This window comes from Lepisma saccharinum, chromosome 30, assembly GCF_977018435.1.
Source record: "Lepisma saccharinum chromosome 30, izLepSacc3.1, whole genome shotgun sequence".
Classification (NCBI taxonomy): Eukaryota; Metazoa; Arthropoda; class Insecta; order Zygentoma; family Lepismatidae; genus Lepisma; species Lepisma saccharinum.
In genome coordinates, this window is record NC_139258.1 from 18,822,913 (window position 1) to 18,843,181 (window position 20,269).

The 20,269-nt window shown below is 38.3% G+C and overlaps 1 protein-coding gene across 3 annotated transcripts in view; it reads right to left on the reverse strand.

Moving 5' to 3' along the window:
- Positions 1 to 19,152: 19,152 nt before the first annotated feature.
- The window catches only part of LOC145981863 (uncharacterized), a 106,780-nt gene continuing 105,663 nt past the window's right edge, over positions 19,153 to 20,269 (reverse strand). For all 3 annotated transcript variants that reach the window (XM_083115316.1, XM_083115318.1, XM_083115317.1), the window contains exon 29: positions 19,153 to 20,116. In XM_083115316.1, coding sequence (XP_082971442.1) covers positions 19,970 to 20,116 — 147 coding nt within the window. In that variant the 3' untranslated portion in view covers positions 19,153 to 19,969. The remainder of the gene's footprint in view (positions 20,117 to 20,269) is intronic.

A 20,269-nucleotide genomic window follows, 5' to 3' on the forward strand; every position in this document is an offset into this window, starting at 1 on the left:
AGATGAGGAAAATGGAGCAAAGAAGAGAAAAGAGAAAGATAACGAGATGAGAGAAGGGGAGACGAGAAGAGAGGAGCGGAGAGTAGAGTAACGGAGAGAAAAAGAGAAGAACGAAAAGAAGAGGAGAAAAGTGCAGTGGAGTCGGAAATTTAAGACAGGAGAGAAGATACGAGGAGTGGAGATGAGTGGGATGGAGATAAGATGCGAGAAAAGTAGGGAAGGCGATATGAGATAAAAGCAGAGCAGAAGGAGGGGGAGAAGAGAAGAACAGAAGGGACTGAAGAGAAGAGGTATCGTCTCAGCGTCAAGAATTGATGCATTCGTCAAATTATCGACATGAAACATTCAATAACATTTTGAAATGTACTGGAGAATGTATTAGATCTGTTCGAAATGCCTTTTGGCTTAGTTCAGAGCAAGATAAAATCTTCCATGTAAGATCTTTGATTTTACCTGCGATTATACCACTAAAAACATGAATGTAATTTTAATATTTATAAGAATTATCCAATTCTTGTCCACTTCTCGGTTGGTTGAAATGGAGATTTTGCAATTTAATATTTCTCCTCCCCCCATCGTTAATTCCAAACTGAATAATTCCGTTTCACACGGTGTGGACAATGAACACAATGGGATAGGTCTAAAACTTACGAAAATTTTCTGCCACCGGAAGGGTTTGAACCTACGACCATCAGATTGACAGTCCTGAACGGTAAACACTACCCTACAAGCTTTTGCTCCTGAAAGTAAGTAGAAGGAGCTGACCAATGTGAAATGTAGATGCAACTCTCCTCCTACATGTAATGTGCAAACAATACTTGTTTGTAACAAAGAAAACGAAGGTAGTACGACTCAGCGAAAACATTTAATGGAGAATTGCACATGATGAGAACTTTTCATTCGATATTTGCGGAGGTATCCTTGCATTGAACTCGAGTGGGTAAAGGGGTAAAATTAGAATGTCCTGAATTGCCACAAATATAAATAGTTATTTCATTAATATTTGTCAATGTCTTTGAAGCAGTACACAGTTATCGTTAGAGTATTATAATTCACGATCTTATACATGAAAATATCCCTTTGAACGTGTGTCAATTCATTTATATATATATATATATATATATTATATATAATATATTATAATATATAAAACGTATGTTTCGTCCAAGGTTGACAGGCAAGGGCATCCGCAGGATTTTTTCCCAGGAGGGGGCCAGGGTCATAGAATTTTTCATTATTATTATTATTATTATTACTGCTTTTACTGTTGCTATTATTTTTGTTATTATTATTATTACTATGACTATTACTTATGTTTCTTTAAAAAATATATATACATTTGTAATATCTATAGGTATTCTGTATACGTATCTACTGTATATGCAATTTGCATAACTGTATATTGACAAAAAGCTGTTTTTTCACAGGCATGCATTGGTTTGGATGACTCACAGATGACTGTTGTCCCTAAATAATTTCAGTATGCTGATTCCAAAAATGAAATCCATTTTTACCCATCACGTCTAGTTTTTTCAGAAAATTGCAATATATTAAAGTGCCTTTATTTCACAATAAAATGTGTAGTTCCTTCATTTCCTCAATAGATGGCTCTGTTGAAATGATGATAAAATATTGGTTTTTCTAGAAAGCAAATCCTACAATTTTGAATTATATATGCACAAAGCAGTAAGCATTTAATCCACCATATATTCTCACAAGACACATTGACATGAAAATTGTAAAATTTTATTACATAAGTTCCATTTTCGAAATCCCTCATGAAAATATACTTTACAAAATGTCTATAATTCGATGTTATAATGTAGTGGGTTGATTGAATTTTATGACGTGGAGAAAAATCCTGATCTAGGGAAAAATCCTGACGTGATGGTAAGAAATTTATGTCATATCCGTCATCAGCATTCAAAATATTTCTAGAATCACCTATTGGTTTGTAAACAACCGAAATTTACTTTGATTAAATTTACTTTATTGCGTTCTGTAATAGGCGTAATGGAATGGCAAATATGATAATTGTAATTCTGAAATTTTGAAAAATTCTGACGTGATGGGAAAAAATGGACGTCATTCCCGTGATCATCCATTGATTTGAAATCATCCTCTTTTTTTTCAAAAATGCAGGCTGGTGAATCAGTGTAAAATAGACTAAGCTTAAATGTTATCCTACTTTAAATAATGGTCACAGAAACAATATTTTTTGGTACAAAATATCGCTAAGATTTCACCATTGGAATTACATAAAATCTTTACAGAAATCTCAGGGGGCGAGCGCCCCCCTGGCCCATCCCTGCGGGCTCCCTTGTTGACAGGCGTGAGGAAGTTTAAAGAGCCAGCAAGTGTAGGAGCGCCAAGATGTGGTGAGAGAGAGAGGTAACGTTTGGAGAGAAAATGAGGTAGTTTGGACAGAAGGCGAGGAGAAAAAGCAGTGAGAAGCTGAGAGCTCTGATTCGTTAGAGTTTAGGCTTGAGAGAAAAGTCCTACCCGTCTGAATCTGAATGCATGACACCTCTATCTCTACTCCAACGTTGCCAACCACCCGATCAGAAAAAGCTCTGATTAAACTCTTAAATTATGCAAAAGGCTGCTAAACTGCTTCGATCTATTATTATTTTCGGATTACTGTAGTTTTAAGTTTAATCTACGCATCTATTTTGGAGTTGCGAAATTGCGTTATTTATTATTTACTATAAGTGTCCCTGAATCTCAATTTTTAAAATTAAATAAAATGCTGTAATTTTATTTTATCTCGTTAGTCAACAATCTAGACCTGTCATTTGGATAAAAAAAATTCAAATATTATACATGATTAAGTTAGAAAGTAAAAAAACAGTAAAGTGCTCCCCTGTGCAATAGCACCACGCCGTGAAGGTGTATAGGGCCTCCCCGATGGCGCAGTGGTAGCGTCGTCGCCTTGTAATCAAGGGGTCCCGGGTTCGATACCCGGTGGAGGCACAAGTGGTTCGGATCCCACTTTAAACTGTAGGTCCAGTCCCAATTAGCCTTACTGTGCATAAAGTGGACTTAAAACAACAAATCAACCAACCATAGTGAAGGCGTATAGGGAGTGTGGGGGTAACGCCCCACACTTTCTTGATCCGGTCGTGAGCGGGGATGATGTGATCAGAATCACGACCTTGACCGCCTTTACCCCCCAGGGTTTCCCCCAGGTACCCATGTCATTCGACGCTGGGCGGGCGCCGGGACCGCTTCCAACGTTAGAAAAGTTCCCGGCCGGGGATCGAACCGGGACCTTTAGCATGGTAGCCAGACGCGTTACCGACTGAGCCACCACGGCCGTTAAGTTAGAAAGTATTTTATATATTGTTAGTTTATTTTAACTTTTTGATTTACTTGTTTCTTGTATTGTGACACTAAAAAACAATAAATATATTTTAACTCTTACATTTCTCCCTTAACTCCACTAGAATATTCAAAGGTAAATTACCTTCTATCTTTGCCTTAAATAATTTATTCCCCCAATATTTCCATAACTTGTTCAAGATTTCCTGGTTTTCCAGACTGGTAGATACCCTGGGATGAGAGATGATATAATTAAATTGATGAAGGAACACGAAGAATAGCCATGGCCAGGCCTGGATTCGAACCCGGGACCCTAGGCGTCGTAGCGCGCATGCGCAAATTTCGACTCCCAACGCACGTCCCTGCATAGACTTATACAGGCTGAGGCAGTCAAACGGTAAGATTTTAAAAAATCACAAAAAATAGTTACTTTTTTAACATGAATGTACTGTACACGAGTTGAAATTGCTAGTTTACCTGAAAAATGTCCATTTTTTGAATATGGTGTCAGTAAGATGGCGTCCTTGGTTTTGCACACATTCTTGGAGTCTCAGAGTAAATCCGCCCATGACGCTTCGTAGCATCTCCAACGGGATTTTGTGGATCTCTTGCCGAATTCGCTCCTTCAAATTATCCCTGGTTCTTGGAGGGTAGTCCTTGAGTACTTTGGATTTGAGGTAACCCCAAAGGAAAAAGTCAGGAGCCGCCAAGTGGGGTGAACGCGCAGGCCACGGAATATCGCCAAATCTGCTGATGACACGACCAGGAAATGCGAGTCTAAGCACATCCATAGACGCTCTGGCAGTATGGGTAGTTGCACCATCTTGCTGGAAGAGTGTTTCTTCATCTGGGTCATAGCCAGCATAACGTTCAGCGTTTACCGTCAGCATGTTCCCGTGTTCATTTTGGAAAAAGTAGGGGCCGATGATTCCACGAGATGATAATGCACACCACACTGTTACTTTTTCTGAATGGAGAGGCGTTTCATGGAGAGTGTGTGGATTAATTTCGGTTGGGCGGATTTACTCTGAGACTCCGATAACGTGTGCAAAACCAAGGACGCCATCTTACTGACACCATATTCAAAAATGAACATTTTTCAGGTACGCTAGCAATTTCCACTCATGTACAGTACATGTTCAAAAAATAAATAATATTTCCTCTCTATTTTTTGTGAATTTTTCAAATCTTCCCGTTTGACAGCCTCATCCTGTATATCGGAACTCACACCTTGCCCCAATAAGAATTAGAACTTGACGTGAGGAGGAAAACCTAACCTTATATTCCCTTTATAGACGACGTCATTTTGGGATAAACACAGATTTATTTGTGTCGATTGGATTGTGCATTCGCCCTAACTGAAACTCACGCCAACGTTTCCACCGCTTGCTTCCCGGGAGAACATGAATTAATTGAATAAAACCAATATCCACATAAGCTTTTCGTTCGCTGGCAACCAGGGAGTATTTGCCTGTAAACAATCCAGCTGAGACGAAAGTACGCTGTCAAGAGGCGAGTGCAAACTCGCAACTCGCCTCGCGTCTCCGGGATTGACTTTGTGTTTACCTTGCGCGGGAGCTTATTGTCAACCCTTCCACCTCGAGGGATACGTGGTTCGGTTCCGGGAAGAGGTAAACCTGACGTCACCAGCAGCTCTGTTCCGTACACGCGAAAGGGCATTTAGGTAATTACCGGTAAGGAAAATGTTTGCATCCCCTCTTGCAAGTACTCCCCACGGGGGCATGGGTGGACCGAGGGCAGGGCGGTGGCGATTCCCCTACCCCCACAAGTTCCTCATTGATCTAAGTCAGGGATGGCCAAACCACGGCACGCGTGTTACCGAAACGTGCTGAAACTTATGCTGATCGTATTTCCACCTGGCGGCTGGGAAGCAACGAATCAGCGATCAGTTAAATTCTCTTCGACTGACATCGGGCATTTTCGAGTCACAAGACACCGAAAGTTCCTGGCTACACGAAACAAATGAGCGTCGGGGCAAACGTATTGTAGAACGGGGGAGAAAGTGTGTCGATCAGCGTCGTTACTGGATAAAAGTTGTACAATGGTACACAAAGCACAGAAAATTAGTAGAGGAGAAGGTCTAAATATGGGCGAAGGTTTAAATATGGGTTTTGGAGTTATCAGAGCTCCCGGGTGCTGCAGCCTGGCAGAGGTTATTGGAACTGGTTATCTGTCGAGGACAAAGGTTGCGGCGCCAATTTGCAAGAGAAAGTGGTGCCTAGTTTCGCCCTTGGACTCTGTTATAGAATTGCGACCACCGAAAACTTTTTGCAGGTATGTTTTAACTCAGCGTTTTCTGAATTCTCATATGCTTTGTAGTATAAATTAGCGGTACGTAAAACAAATGTGGGCTTTTATAATGTCATGCTTTGTTTGTGAAATATGTACCACAGAAAGCGAAAATAAATTTAAAAAGAAAAATAGCGTGATGGTCAAAATATGGGCTATGACATGAGGTCTAATGCTGAGATCACATTTCCAACAAATATTTGGATGTTTTTCTTAATTTCGATTTTTCCCATTCCGCGTGATTTTCAAAACAACAGATTATTCATAAATATGAATTTTATAATGTTTTAGCGATAAATGACTGTTTTCTTTTAAATTTTAATTCCTTTTTGTGATATTGCCACTAGTAGCCCATATTTAGACCACAATTTTGAAATACATCATTTTACCATTTTTTGGAAATTGCTTTTTTTAAAAAAAATAGAGACCTTCTATAATTTAGCATGCTATTACATTTAAGTATATACTTCATAGATATGCATTTTAAAGGCAGGTGCTTTATATATTAATTTTTCCCTCCGAAAATGACAAGATAAAAAGGGGGAGCCCATATTTAGACCTTTTCCTCTATACAAGACGTCCAAGCATTGTACAGTGCGTACGTTTAGGTTCTGGGCCGAGATAGTACGTGAACAACTTTGAACAACTCTAATAGCGCAGGTTGTTATGCAATATAAATATAATTGTCTATATGCTAAAGATATGTGCGTAAATAAGAGAGACGTTACGGGACGAAAATGTCGGCGTCTGCACCATGTCACGCGCTATCTCGGCCCAGAGCCAAAATGAATTGACAAAAACAGGCGAAGGCTTGGCAACGCTGTAACGGGATAGCGATGTTACCCCTACATCTTTTACTTCGCAGCTGAGGTTGTTGACACTCATCGAGCCACACACCCCCGAAGACGACTGGTGGACAGATCAGGGGCGCCGACTTGTCAAAATTATTGGGGGACTCTGATCACTGAAATAAATTCATGAATGTTTTGGCCTCAGAGTTCGGAATCTCATAAAAGCCCACGAATTCCTCAAAAATATTTTTTTTGTTATTTATTTATTATTCTAATGCAGAATATTAATTGTCCACGGATGGATAAGTTTCGTCAACCATAATAGCAAAATATTCCCGACTTTTAATATCTGCTACCACGGAGCGCAAAACAGATCTCCCTAATATATCAATGATCTCGTTCCGAATGTCATGTGAGAGCCATTTGTAGCCCGAACTACCCTAGTTCATGCACATCGTCTTTTGAAACTCTTTTTAGTAAAAGTATTTTAACAATACTCATAAGTACATACTTAGTATATAGTAATAAGCAGAGCTAGGAATTTTAGGTGCTGCACCTTAATTTTTTTGTGTGAAAATGGGTAAAAATGTGACTCATCCTTAAAAGAAGCACGTATTGAACTCTACTCATGGTGTTTCGGTTGCACCTTTTTCACAATCTCAGAAACTTTTCCACCTTTTTCACAATCTCAGAACCTTTTGCACCTTTTCGCCCTTTTTGAATCTTTATCATTTTTTTTAATGCAACTCGTGCACTGTTTAACCCCACCCACATTCGAGGCACGGCGTTTTTGACATGCGATTCTTGTTTATCGCACAACAATGAATCGGCTTTCTTCAGTTCTTGGACGTTAATGTAGTAAGCGCGCGGACTTCAAACAGTGCCAACAATGACGCGTTACAATTGCTAGAAGTTGTGCTGTTTTTGTCCTGTGCTGTATTGTTTACGAATTGTTGTAGGAAAGCAGTTTTGTTTTTGTTTCCTTCTCCCGTCTCAGCGAGCAAGGTAACTGCAGTCTGTGATGCGTCGTATTTGCTTATTCACCATGCCAAAACATAAAGTAAATGTTGGGAAACTGCAGGACATTGTTAAACAGTTTAGCGGTGACAGCATTCAGAGTGATGGATCTGTTCTGAGGTGTGATGTGAGTGATATTTCTATTGCTGTTGATGACAAACACCAACGCACTCCGGTTGTGCAGCATCTACAAAGTGGGAAGCACGTCAGGAATTCATTGGTGAGGCGCTTGCATCTTCGAGTTCCAGAAATACAAATGAATTTTTCAGTGAGACAGCAACGACATTTATAGCGTGTGGAATACCTCTTTCGAAACTTAACAATCCTGTCATGAAATCATATTTGCAAAAATATACTGAGAAATCAGTTCCAGATGAGAGCACCTTAAGGAAATCTTACCTTCAACCTCTTTATGAAGCTAAAATCTCGCAGATCAGGCAAGTAGTAGCTGACCATCCAGTCTATTTCATACTAGATGAAACCACAGATAGGCAACACAAGTATGTTTTGAACATTCTAGTAGCACCTCTCAATGGACATCAAGTGAGACCCATGCTTTTAAAAACTTATTTTCTCAGCAAAACAGATAATGCAAGTGTAATGCAAAGTTTCAATGATGCATGTTTTGTATTGTGGCCGGAGGGCGTAAAATATGATAATGTGTGGTTAGTTCTTACAGGCCAAGCATCTTACATTTTAGCTGCATTTTCTAATCTGAAGCATATGTATCGTAACTTAAAACATGTCACCTGCATTGTTCATGCTTTGCATCGAGTTTGTGAAGCTCTTAAAGATGAATATACATATGTGAACGAATTTGTTTCCAGCATTAAGCAAATACTGAAAAAGGCTCCTTCTAGAATACAGAAGTACGTAGAAATTACGAAACTTCTCACTACCACCCTTTCCCATCCTCACTAGATGGGGTACATGGTTAAAAGCTGCAATGTTTATTTGCAATCATTTCCATACAATATCAAAATTTTTAGATGCTTTGCCTAGTGATTCCTCAGCTGTAGAAAAAGCCAAAAAACTTGCATTTAAACAGGAATTGCAAGATGAACTCTATATTGTACATGGCTTCTCTTTCCTTACTACTGCAATCACAAAACTGGAGGAGCAGTGTCCTGAAAAGGAAGCACAGTGGGCTGTCCTGATGGATGTGCAACGAGAACTGCAAGGGGTCGGGAAAGAGAAGTTAGAACAAAGTTTAGCCAAAAACCCTGATGTTCAAGAAGTCGCAACCAACAAGGATGTGGATTACCGGTTGAAAACAAAATACGCACCACTTGTGTCTGTTGACGTTGAACGTTCATTTTCAACTTACAAGTATCTGCTTAGTGACCGCAGATGTAGCCTCACTCAGATGAACATAGAAATTTTGAATGTAATCTATTTTAACAGTTTTCTAGATGACTAATTCTAAGCAAGTAAGAAGAAGCATGTTTTCCTTTATGTCGCTTTCTAATGTATCAGAGAATTTTCTTTGCTTAGTTATATTAAAATTTAAAACCAGAGAATACTCTATGTGTTTATCCAGACAAGTTGAATCATATATGTATGCACTGCTCACAATAAATTTTACATCTGAAAATTAGCACCTATTTTAGCACATTTTTTGTAAAAAATTGGCACCTTCTTTGCACCTTTATTGGCAAATTTTTGCACCTAAAATTGCTGTCTCTGGTCATAGCCCCCCCAAAAGTTGATGGTTTAGCGGTCTCAGACCCCAAATTGATGGTCTAGAACATTTTAAATGTGTATTTAAAGTCAAGTTCATGTGGCAGAGTACACAATTCAGAGTAAACTTTACAAGAGAAGCAAAATAATACATAAGATCCTCTAAAGCAAAATTATTTGGGGGCTCTGCCCCACATCGTTAACATTGGGGGGCTCGAGCCCCCCAAGCCCCAGGGAGTCGGCGCCTATGGGACAGATAGAGCTACGCAGCAAAAAGTAGGTCAGCCCGCGATCAGCATAGTGACACGCAAAGTAACTACACTAGAGTGCTGCATGAAGAGGGTTTCGGTCGAGCGCCCGATAGTTCGCACGGCCGACGCTAGGTGACGGAATTGAAAGATCTTCTGCTCGAAGCCTACTATCGGATTAAAAATTATACATACTCGAGTTTTGACTCCAATTAAAAACTAATCAGTAGACCAACATAAAAACGAGTTACATCAAAATTTAGCTTATTCAATTCTACGTTAATCTATGCTAGCCCATTTTTTTTCGAGTAGGCCTTATATTTTTTATCGTCGTCAGAACAAGAAAAGGGCCTTTTTTTTTAGTTTTGCAAACGATCGCTACCTTTGAAATTCTGCAAACACATATACAGGGTGGTGCAAAATTCCGTTTACAATGCGGCGGAGGTGAATCGCCAAGTGAAATGAAGACGAAAATGTAAATGGAATTTTGTCGAATGACGCACCGTGTCAGAGCTAGAAATTGCCGAAATCGTGTGAAAATGGACTCCACACCTCCATATGCCGACAAATAGTACTCATAAAGAAGATCCGTCACGATATCCCCAAAGAAAACACACCTGGGCTAGCGAATGATGCACAAATCGCGTTTCGAAAATGAATGCGGCAGGGATTCCCCACAAGAAGTGAGGGATTCCCGGGAATACGTATGTCCGACGTGGAACGCAGGTATCGAATGTGGGTACAAAGGGAAATGACGGAGGTCACAGTACATGAAGAACATTTCGCCAGGAAGTGTCCGAAAAGCAGGCTGCAGAAGGGGATTCCCCAGAGAAGAGGGGACACAGACAACATGTGCAAGAGGTGTATAATGACACACACGTACACAAGTAGTATTCTTTATTGGCTGTGGAAATGACATACGATACATATCACAGACGTTGTTGAAAATGTCCGCCAGCCACATCTACACACAGACGGCATCGGCGTAGCAGGGACGCTCTGGTATGCTCAAATACGTTGGGCATGGCAGTGATCATCCCAGCAGCGACGGTAACTCGAACAACGAGGTCCTCCACACTTTCCGCCGGAGTTTCGTAGACCAGCCTCTTCATTTCGCCCCACAAGAAATCTAGCATTGAGAGGTCGGGTGATCGAGGTGGCAGAGAACAGGTCCATGCCTACCAATCCATCTATAACCGTGGGGATATCGTGCCGCATCTTCATTATGAGTACTATTTGTCGGCATATGGAGGTGTGAAGTTTTTGGCATCCTCTAGCTCTGACACGGTGCGTCATTCGACAAAATTCCATTTACATTTTCGTCTTCATTTCACTTGGCGATTCACCTCCTCCGCGTTGTAAACGGAATTTTGCACCACTCTGTATGTATTGAATTAACTTAGAATGCGTATACAATTTAGTGTTAGCATGTTGCATATGTGTTTTCTTATTTTATGTCGCTCCATGTTCCATATGTGTAAAACATACATGAAAGTTATACATGTTATATGTACAGAAAGAATTATCTTCGAAATGCACTTCTCATTAATTTTCTGCCATTCAAGAATATAGTTTGTGTGCTCAGTGGCGCACGAACGTTTTTCATTTGGGGGTACAAAATTCAGCCTTCCATATACCGGGTGGGGTACCTAAAAGTACCACCGGAAATATTTCGTAAACAACAATAAATATTGAAAACTGCTTTCGCAGATATATAGGTATGAGAGGGGCTCATGAAATTAATTGACACAATACATTCAACTACGTAAGGAAATACGGCTTTCAACACAAACTTAGTTGTTTTTTTCTAAATGGAAACCACATTTTATTTTAAGCTAATTCGAAAGTACGGAAAAATCATTAAGAATGGCGTTTGTTACATTGTAATATGCAGGCGCGTCGCCTGATAATGTTCGCATGAGCACGTGAACACTCATCTATCTTAAATTACGTACATATTAAATGCAGACACACATATACTTTTATTCGAAAAAATACTATGTTTGATGTACGAGTATATACACACAATTTACTCTGACACGGCTTATTTCACATCTGATAACTGTTTTAGATAGTTGGTAACACTGACTCCCACGGTGTTCCACGGAGGGCGTTGAACACAATTGCTGTGCGTATTGCATAGAGCTGACAGCTAAGGGGCTGTTGGCTACTATACCTCGAAGATGTTCACTTCGCTGTGCGAACACTGCAAGCGACAATACTTCTTACATTCGGCACTAGAGTGCAGCATATACAAGGACTCGTAAAGGTCTGTGCTACATAGTTGGAAACTTAAGTGACAATTCTCTAAACCTGGCGTATTTTAAGGGGAAGAGGAACAATTTCCCCTAGGTCCTTCTTGTATTACTTGAAATATAGCGTGATTTTGGGGGGGAAATTGTTGAAAATAACTGTTATTCTCACTTTTTCAATTGAATATGAAGTTACAAGGGAGAGGAGTAAATCTGCATTCAGTACAAAAACATTATTGTGAACACTCGTATGTGAACCGTACGCGACGCCACTGGTAACATGTCAAGTGGTTCTCAAGTAATTGTAACGTGAAGTTGAGCACATGGTTCCTTCTTACTATGCCTGTCAGCAGAGCCGACACTCTATGCCATTGTGCATACAGCCTGCACGCTTGTGATGCATTTTTCCTACACTCGCCATAGATAAGTACTGTATCATCTCGGCCTTTTCAGAGTTTAAAAATACTATTTTCTTAGCAACAGTTCTGACGAACGTACAAACGTCTGGTTAATCAGTGTACTTTGTTAGGTTTTTGCTTTATTTGATAAATTTGTTAAATCAATTTGAAAGAAAGAAAGAAAAATGTATAAGGTGCAAAGTAGAAAAGGTGAAAACTTAAAGATTTGTCATGACCAAACGCGAAGAGTTGATTGTTCCGATGTTCTTAAAATTATGACGTAAATTAATGATTCTTCTTCTTCTCTTTATAACCCTATCAACTGTTAGTCGACTTTAGTAATCTTTCTGAGTTTTTTGCAAAATGTATTTAGTTCACTCCAATAAAAAAATTAGAAAGATGTTAATGTTAACCTTTATGAATGTAACTCATGGCGGAATGTTTAAACTTTATACTTTTTAATGTACAAATATTTATTAACTTGGAAAGATTTATCAGAATCTTTTAGATAATTTGTCAAAGCTTACTTATGTGCAAAGGACATTATTGGCAGGGACAAATCTAGAAATATATCTCTGAAGGGGTATTTCAACAACTAGATTGTACAACAAAAGAAATACAAGTATTTTCCTTATTTAACTGGTTCAGTAGCTCCCTTGCAATGGCATCTATAGCATGCAAGAGACCCAGGTTCAAGTCCTAGTGTAGCCTGCATTTTTCACTTACATTTCCAAGTAGTTTGGTGATTTAATCTTAGTATTTGGCAACTTCTTCAGAAAAGTCCAGATTCCAACTCTAAGTATGTCTTTGTCTATGGGACTCATATTTTGCAAATCCATATGGTCAATTTGAATCCAAGTCACATGCATAATTATATTTCTCTTCTTTTTTAGGGAAGGGGATGCTGTGCAAATATGCATCATAAAGCATATAGTACAGAAACAGAGGCAGGAGCTAAGTTGGAAATGAAAATGGGCCTTGTCTGGCATTAGATATTCTTCATATTATCCTGACCTCTTCCAAGGTATGTTAAGCAATTCACCAGTCGTGGTTTCTCCATGCCAAAAACAACAAAGAAAAGAAATCCAGGCTTATCAAAAGGTTGTTACGGAATAATTGAGCCATAAATAATTTATAACACCCTGTAACATGATTTTTGTTCCTGTGTAGTGAGTTTTATTTTCTAAAGGCTTCTGACTGGAAACCATAGAAAATGCCTATTATTCCCCTCAAACTTTGTTTTTGTGACCAGGACAGTCTTATTTTTGAATTTTACCTGTTTTCAATGAGAAAATATACGAATTCGTGTTTTTCATTTACATAAAGAAAAAGTCAAACACATATACATCAAAAGTGACATATATTTGCACTCTAGTTGTGAACAAAATTATTTCAAAAGATTTAAAAATGAGTAGTTCTCCGGGATTTACGAGTATACTGTATATTACTTTCACGAATCAGCCCCAAAAATAGTCTCCCATCATGTTCTCGTTATACTGGCCTTGGTAGCGACGTTCGAAGTCCAATATATCTTGATGGAAATGCTCGCCTTGCTCCTCCGAGTACGCTCCCATTTATCCTTAAATGTATGAAGGTGAGCATCGAGGACATGAAATTTCAGGGACATCCTGCAGCCCATTTTGTCGTAGTTCTTCACCAGAGTCCACATAGCTTTCGGACTTATGATTGCCCAAAAAGCCCTTAACCAGTAAGACAAAGCTGTTCCAAGCCGCTTTTTCATTCTCACTGAGCTTCTTTGGAAATTCTTCGCACGCCAAAAGTTTCTTTATCTGTGGGCCGACGAAGACACCGGATTTGATATTTGCATCAGACAGGTTAGGAAAGAAGTCTTGAAGGAACTTGAAGGCTGCTGACTCCTTATCTAAAGCTTTGAACAATTGTTTGATCAGGCCCAATTTAATATGGAGTGGAGGCATTAGCACCTTGTGGGGGTCTACCAGTGGCTCCCACTGGACTTTGTTTTTTCCCACAGAGAACTCGGTCCCATAGGCAAAGATAACAAGGAAACTTGGTAAAACCGCCTTGGAGACCCATTAGAAATCCTATGGTTTTGAATTCTCCGATGACTTCCCATCCATACTCATCATATTTCAAGGTATCTAGCAATCGCTTTATGCTGTTGTAATCATCTTTGAGGTGGACTGAGTGAGCTAGTGGAAGAGACTGGTATGTATTTCTATTATGAAGAAGCACTGCTTTAAGACTTCTGGACGAATTGTCAATAAAGAGGCGCCACTCATTTGGACTGAAGTCAATTCCAATTGCTTCAAACAGACCGGTGACATTGTGGCAGAAGCAGAGTCCATCTTTACTTATGAAAAAGCTGGAAAAACTTTGATGACGCTTCCTCTGATCTGTTATTTGCGGAGGTGCCCAGGTTTTGTATTGTTCCCCTACAGACATGCCGAAATATGATCTGTATACGTCACACATTTTAGCAGATGCTTTCACAGAGTACTTATTTCCTCTTTTCTTGATAAAATCGCCACAGACATAACAAAATTCGTCTGCCATATACTTGCAGCCTCTTGATGCCATTGTAAACATGTATCTAATTAGGCAGCTAGGACGACAATGAACCACTTTAAAATGCACGATTTGCACTATTGTTACTGGCAGAATGCCAAGACCTGTCCATTTTAGTTATAGGGGAGACCAGTATATTGCTACAGTGCGCAATATGACACGTTACTCTGTATTTATCTTCTTTATTCGTAAAGAGAAAAAAACGTGTACTGGAAAAGGGTAAATCTCAAAACATCATTGTCCTGGCTACAAAAACAAAGTTTATGAGGAATAATAGCAATTTTCTATAATTTTGGAACACAAGGAATTAGGAAATAACAATTATTACCCAGGAACAGAAAAAAAATATTTTTTTGTTACATTGTGTAATCAAGAGTTGAGCTGTGGATGGTGGGCTAGGACATGGGTAAGGGGTTTCTTCTTCTTCCTAAGGCACTACAACTTCATACGCTGAAAGTTTTGGCCTTCTCAACAATTTCTCTCCATTTTTTTTGTCTGGGATACACTTCCACCATTTGTTGATATTCATATCTCTCAGATCCTTAATAACATCATCTATCCATCTGTTTTTTGGTCTGTCTCTTGCATTTGTTCCTATTGGGTTCCATCTGTATATCCCTTTAACTAGTCTTTCCTCTGGCATTCTATGAGCATGTCTTTGAGATTTGATAAAGTTTATTATGGTGTTATTTTGAATTACTCTGTTTATTTCATTATTATTTCGGATTCTCCAAGTACCAGCATCATCTTCAATTGGGCCATAGATTTTTCTTATTACTTTTCTTTCAAATACTGATAATTTTTGTTTGCAAGAGTCTTTGCGTGTCCATGTTTCACATGCATATGTAAAGCCTCTGTTTGGCACTCTTTGATATTTGTTTACATTTGAATAGCTCCAAATTGGCATAAAACGCTTTGTTCCCGGATACAATTCTCTCTCCGATTTCTTCTTCGTTGTGTTATCTCCATTCACTCCATTTATAATATCTATCACATAATATGTTAAGGGTAAAGTCAACATTTCCATTAGGGATGTGCCAAAGTCTCTTACAGTTGTATGAAAATCGGCAGAAATTGACATATCTGCATCGGTATCACCATCGGCAAAAATCCGATATATAAACCGGTACAGCTAATACTAGAATTTACCTTCAAATAAGTTTTATATTTCAATTTTGTAAGATTTATTGAAAATGTTATGATTCTTCATCATTTGTAGAGTTTTTGTAATAAAATTATTGCAAACTTTCATTCAGAGAATCAACCTACCTCAAAATCAGAAATAAAACAGTACATTGCTGAACCAAGTATTCCATGTGACCAGGATCCACAGTTGTATTGGAAATTCAAAAGTGTACAATTGCATCTCTTGAGAATATATATGTACAATACATATGATATGAAATAGAAATGTATATAGAAAATTTATTTTTGTCATGCTGAAAATAACATCCTGTTTCTGTTGAATAATCTTATGTATTGGAATAGGTAAAATATCGGCATCGGTTACAAAAATTATCGGCGAGTACATCGGCAACGGTATTTTCAGCTTCGTCACATCCCTAATTTTCATCATGAGCATGTCATACCATCATATGTATAAATGAACAAAAAATAAATAAAATGTGTAGTTTTGAAAAAAATAGCATGTTAATTGCTACCACATGGTGCTGGTAAGACAAGTATACCAGCCATCCTCAGTGAAATACACAAAAGGTTAAAAGGCACACACACTAGTTTGTTGTAAATATACACCCTGGTCTCCTTCACTCTGTACCAAGTACAAATGTAACAAGGTACAAAAATACTCCCCTCCAGACTATTAGAAAGTAGTTCTGGAACAATCTAGCAGGTGGCTTTCCCTTGTCAACTGCACATTCACCTGAAAGAGAATGTGGTTGGACTCTTTATCTCACGCTCCATTTCCTTCATTCTTCTTCCTTCTTCTCTCCTCTTTCGCTCTTGTCCTTTCCACTCTTTCTAACACCTTCTTCCATCAGTCCAGTCGTACATCATCCCTATGTTGTTTCAACCTGTCTTTCAGCCTCTTTTTCGTTTCTCCACTCTGGCATTCTTTACATTTAACTTCATAGATAAACAAGAAAAAGGAAAACTGGGAAGAGGAAGGGATTATCTACGAAGTGAAATGTAAAGAATGTCAGAGTGTGTACATAGGAGAAATGAAAAAGAGGCTGAAAGACAGGTTGAAACAACATAGGGAAGATGTACAACTTAAGAGAGAGAGAAATGCGATATTTAAACACATGAGAGAAACAGGACATGACATAGAGTTGGATGAGGCTAAGCAGATAGGAAGGGAGAAGAGATACTAGTGAGAAAATGGAAGGAGTCCAAGGAAATAGCGAAGAAAGGTGAAGAAGACACAATGAACTGGAATGGGGGACTGAAGTTAAACAAAGAATGGAAGAAGGTGTAAGAAAGAGTGGAAAGGACAAGAGAGAAAGAGGAGAGAAGGAGGAAGAAGAATGAAGGAAATAGAGCGTGAGATAAAGAGTCCAACGACATTCTCTTTCAGGTGAAAGTACAGTTGACAAGGGAAAGCCACCTGCTAGATTGTTCCAGAACTACTTTCTAATAGTCTGGATGGGAGTATTTTTGTGTATATATGTAATCCTGTTGTGTACCTTGTTACATTTGTACTTGGTACAGAGTCTGAGGAAGACCTTGCTAGAAGGTTTAAACGTTACGTTTAGTTTATGTTTTATAATAAAATAAATTTCTGCCTTGGTCAGCATATTGAGTTTTTCATATCATGGAAACAAGGCTAAATGGTGTTATAATTGCACATTTCCCGAGGCCTTCTTGTTGACACTTCTTGGCTTCAGGTGATGGCATCTTCTACCCGTTGCACGGTTGCATCTGCTACACTGGCCCTTCCTAAACATTTAGCATTGTGCATAGTACCTGTTTGCTTGGAAGTTTTGAACCAGTAGCTTGTTGTGAGCCCTGGTTGGAGCAGGTTTGTGAAATTTCCTTCCAGACGTTGTGTGTATCTTTTTGAAGCTTATTCGCTGCAAACGTCCACACACTTCAGCTATTCTCTCTCCAGTAGTCAGTATCTTTCATATCACCCACAAGGGAAAGAACAAATCAGCCATTTTCACAAAAATGGATCTTAACTTTATAATCACCCTGTATATCAGGATTCAGTGGATTATTACAGAGACCAATCATCTATACAAATGTAAAGTCAACTGGATATTTAAATGAATAGATGATTGGTGATTGATTTGGTGTTTTAAGTCCACTTTATGCACAGTAAGACTAATTGGGACTAGACCTACAGTTTAAAGTGAGATTCGAACCACTTGTGCTTCCACAGAATATCAAACCCGGGACCCCTTGTTTACAAGGTGACGAAGCTACTGCGCTATCGGGGAGGCCAGAAATGAATAGATGAATTACGTCATCATGAAGATGGTAGATTCTCATGCCACTGGAGCAATTTTTAACTATCATCTCATATTTTATGCAGAGTAAGAGTTAAAACTGATTATTAAATCTACAACCCTTCAAATTATTGTGAATATTACTGTCAGCAAATTATTTGGTGGGGGAAGACTGGACCTAACAAAGTACCATGTATGTACACCATGATTATTATGAACTATACACTGAAACTTCTGTTGAGCAGAGTGCTGCATGGGAGCACTTTCGCTTGCTCAAACATTTTTTAGTCTCCCACACTCAAGAGTGCTATGCTCGAGCATACCACACTCGTAGTGGAATGATGGGCAACATCCCATGTTTCAGAACCTAATAAGCAGGCAGCACTGTGAACCTAAAACACATGCATAGAAGCAAAGCACTCTATGCAACTGCAATTCTAAGTCATAATTCTGTATATTATTATGCAAGACGGAAACACTGCAATATCTACAGACCGAAACGTACACATGCTGACAGACCTGCCTAAGCCACACGCCTACATGGATGACACTCAGATGACTGTTGCCTGAATAATTTCAGCATGCTGATTCCAAAAATATTATCCATTTTTACCCATCACGTCTAGTTTTTTCAGAAAATGGCAATATATTAACTGCCTTTATTTCACAATAAAATGTGTAGTTCCATCATTTCCTCAATAGATGGCTCTGTTTAGATGATGGTAAAATATTAGTTTTCTAGAATACAAATCCTCCAATTTTGAACTATAAATGCACATAGAATAGTAAGCATTCACCTTCTATCTTTACAAGATACTTTGACATGAAAATTGTAAACTTTGATTACGTAAGTTCCATTTTCGAAATCCCTTATAAAATTTTCCTTTACAAAATGTCCAAAACTCAATATTATAATGTAGAGAGTTAATTGAACTTAATGACGTGGAGAAAAATCCTGACGTGATGGGAAAAAAATGTATATCATCTCAGTCATCAGCATACAAAATACTTCCAGAATCACCTATTGGTTTGTAAAGAACCGAAATTTCCTTTCTTTAAATTTATTTTATTGTGTTCTGTAATAGGCATAATGAAATGGCGAATATGAGAATTTTGTGATGAATTAGCAGTGAAAAAACCAAGTTTAGTGGTTGCAAATGAAAAACACAAGTAAACAAAATACATGTATTTTTTTTTAAAAAAAAACTACATAAATCTTTGATACATTGTAATTTCTGTCTTTGACGCAATCCCCTTACCAGTAATCAATGTGAAAAATACTAGAAATTACAGGCAAAATATTCTCCCTTAAAAAAACTGTCATTTAAGAGGAAGCATGAACTACATTTGTGGTAACTAATTGATCTTATGTTACAAATGTAATAATTTAACACTATCAAGTTAAATTATATGCACACTGCCATTTATTGGATACTGACAGGGCTTCAAAATCCACACATACATTAGGAATTGGGTGGGGAAAGGGGAATAAATATTCGGAAATGGGAATGGGGCCCAGGGCCTCTTGGTGATAGAATATGGCCAAAACAAAAGAGAGCATTTCATTATATTACCAGTACCTGAACCTGAGTTATATATATATAAATTATTTACCAGCATCTGGTCTCACCATGAACACAATAGAAGCAAAATACACTGGTTCCAAATAACCTGTACAGTATTATATCAAATCATACTTTTTTTTCAGCAGTCTTGCAATACTGAACAACATTCAGCAAAATATATACCCACACGCACAGTAAATAAACTTGCAAGAGTATGGCTAATCTTTGGTTTCTCTTTCTATAGTACACAATAAATACTAAACTGTACACAAAAAAAGTTTTTCTATATAAAGTTATAAAGTTTGATGTAGAAAATTATGGATAATCACAGCACTGTAACGGGTCAATAAAATATTTGTCTAATTGCTTCTTACATTGTTGCCATAACTCTCACATGTTATGACACAAACTCAAGCGTTAACTTTTGCTGCTAGGATTTTAAATCACGCCTAGCTTTGTTGACTAATGAGTCCACATCTGATGTACCAATTCCCTTGAAACAAGTGGTTCTCACAATCCCGCTGTGATAGCCAGCAGCTAACCATAGGTAATTCCTCCAGTTCGGATTCCACACAATCTAATAGATTAAAAAAAATCATCAACAAAGGAGGTAGTAAAAAAAAAAAAGTTTAATGATATTTGAGAAAAATGCTACATTGTAGTGACCAGCAGTAAATACTTTGAGGATGAAATATAAACACTGTTGCTTCAAAGGTCTTTATCACATTGA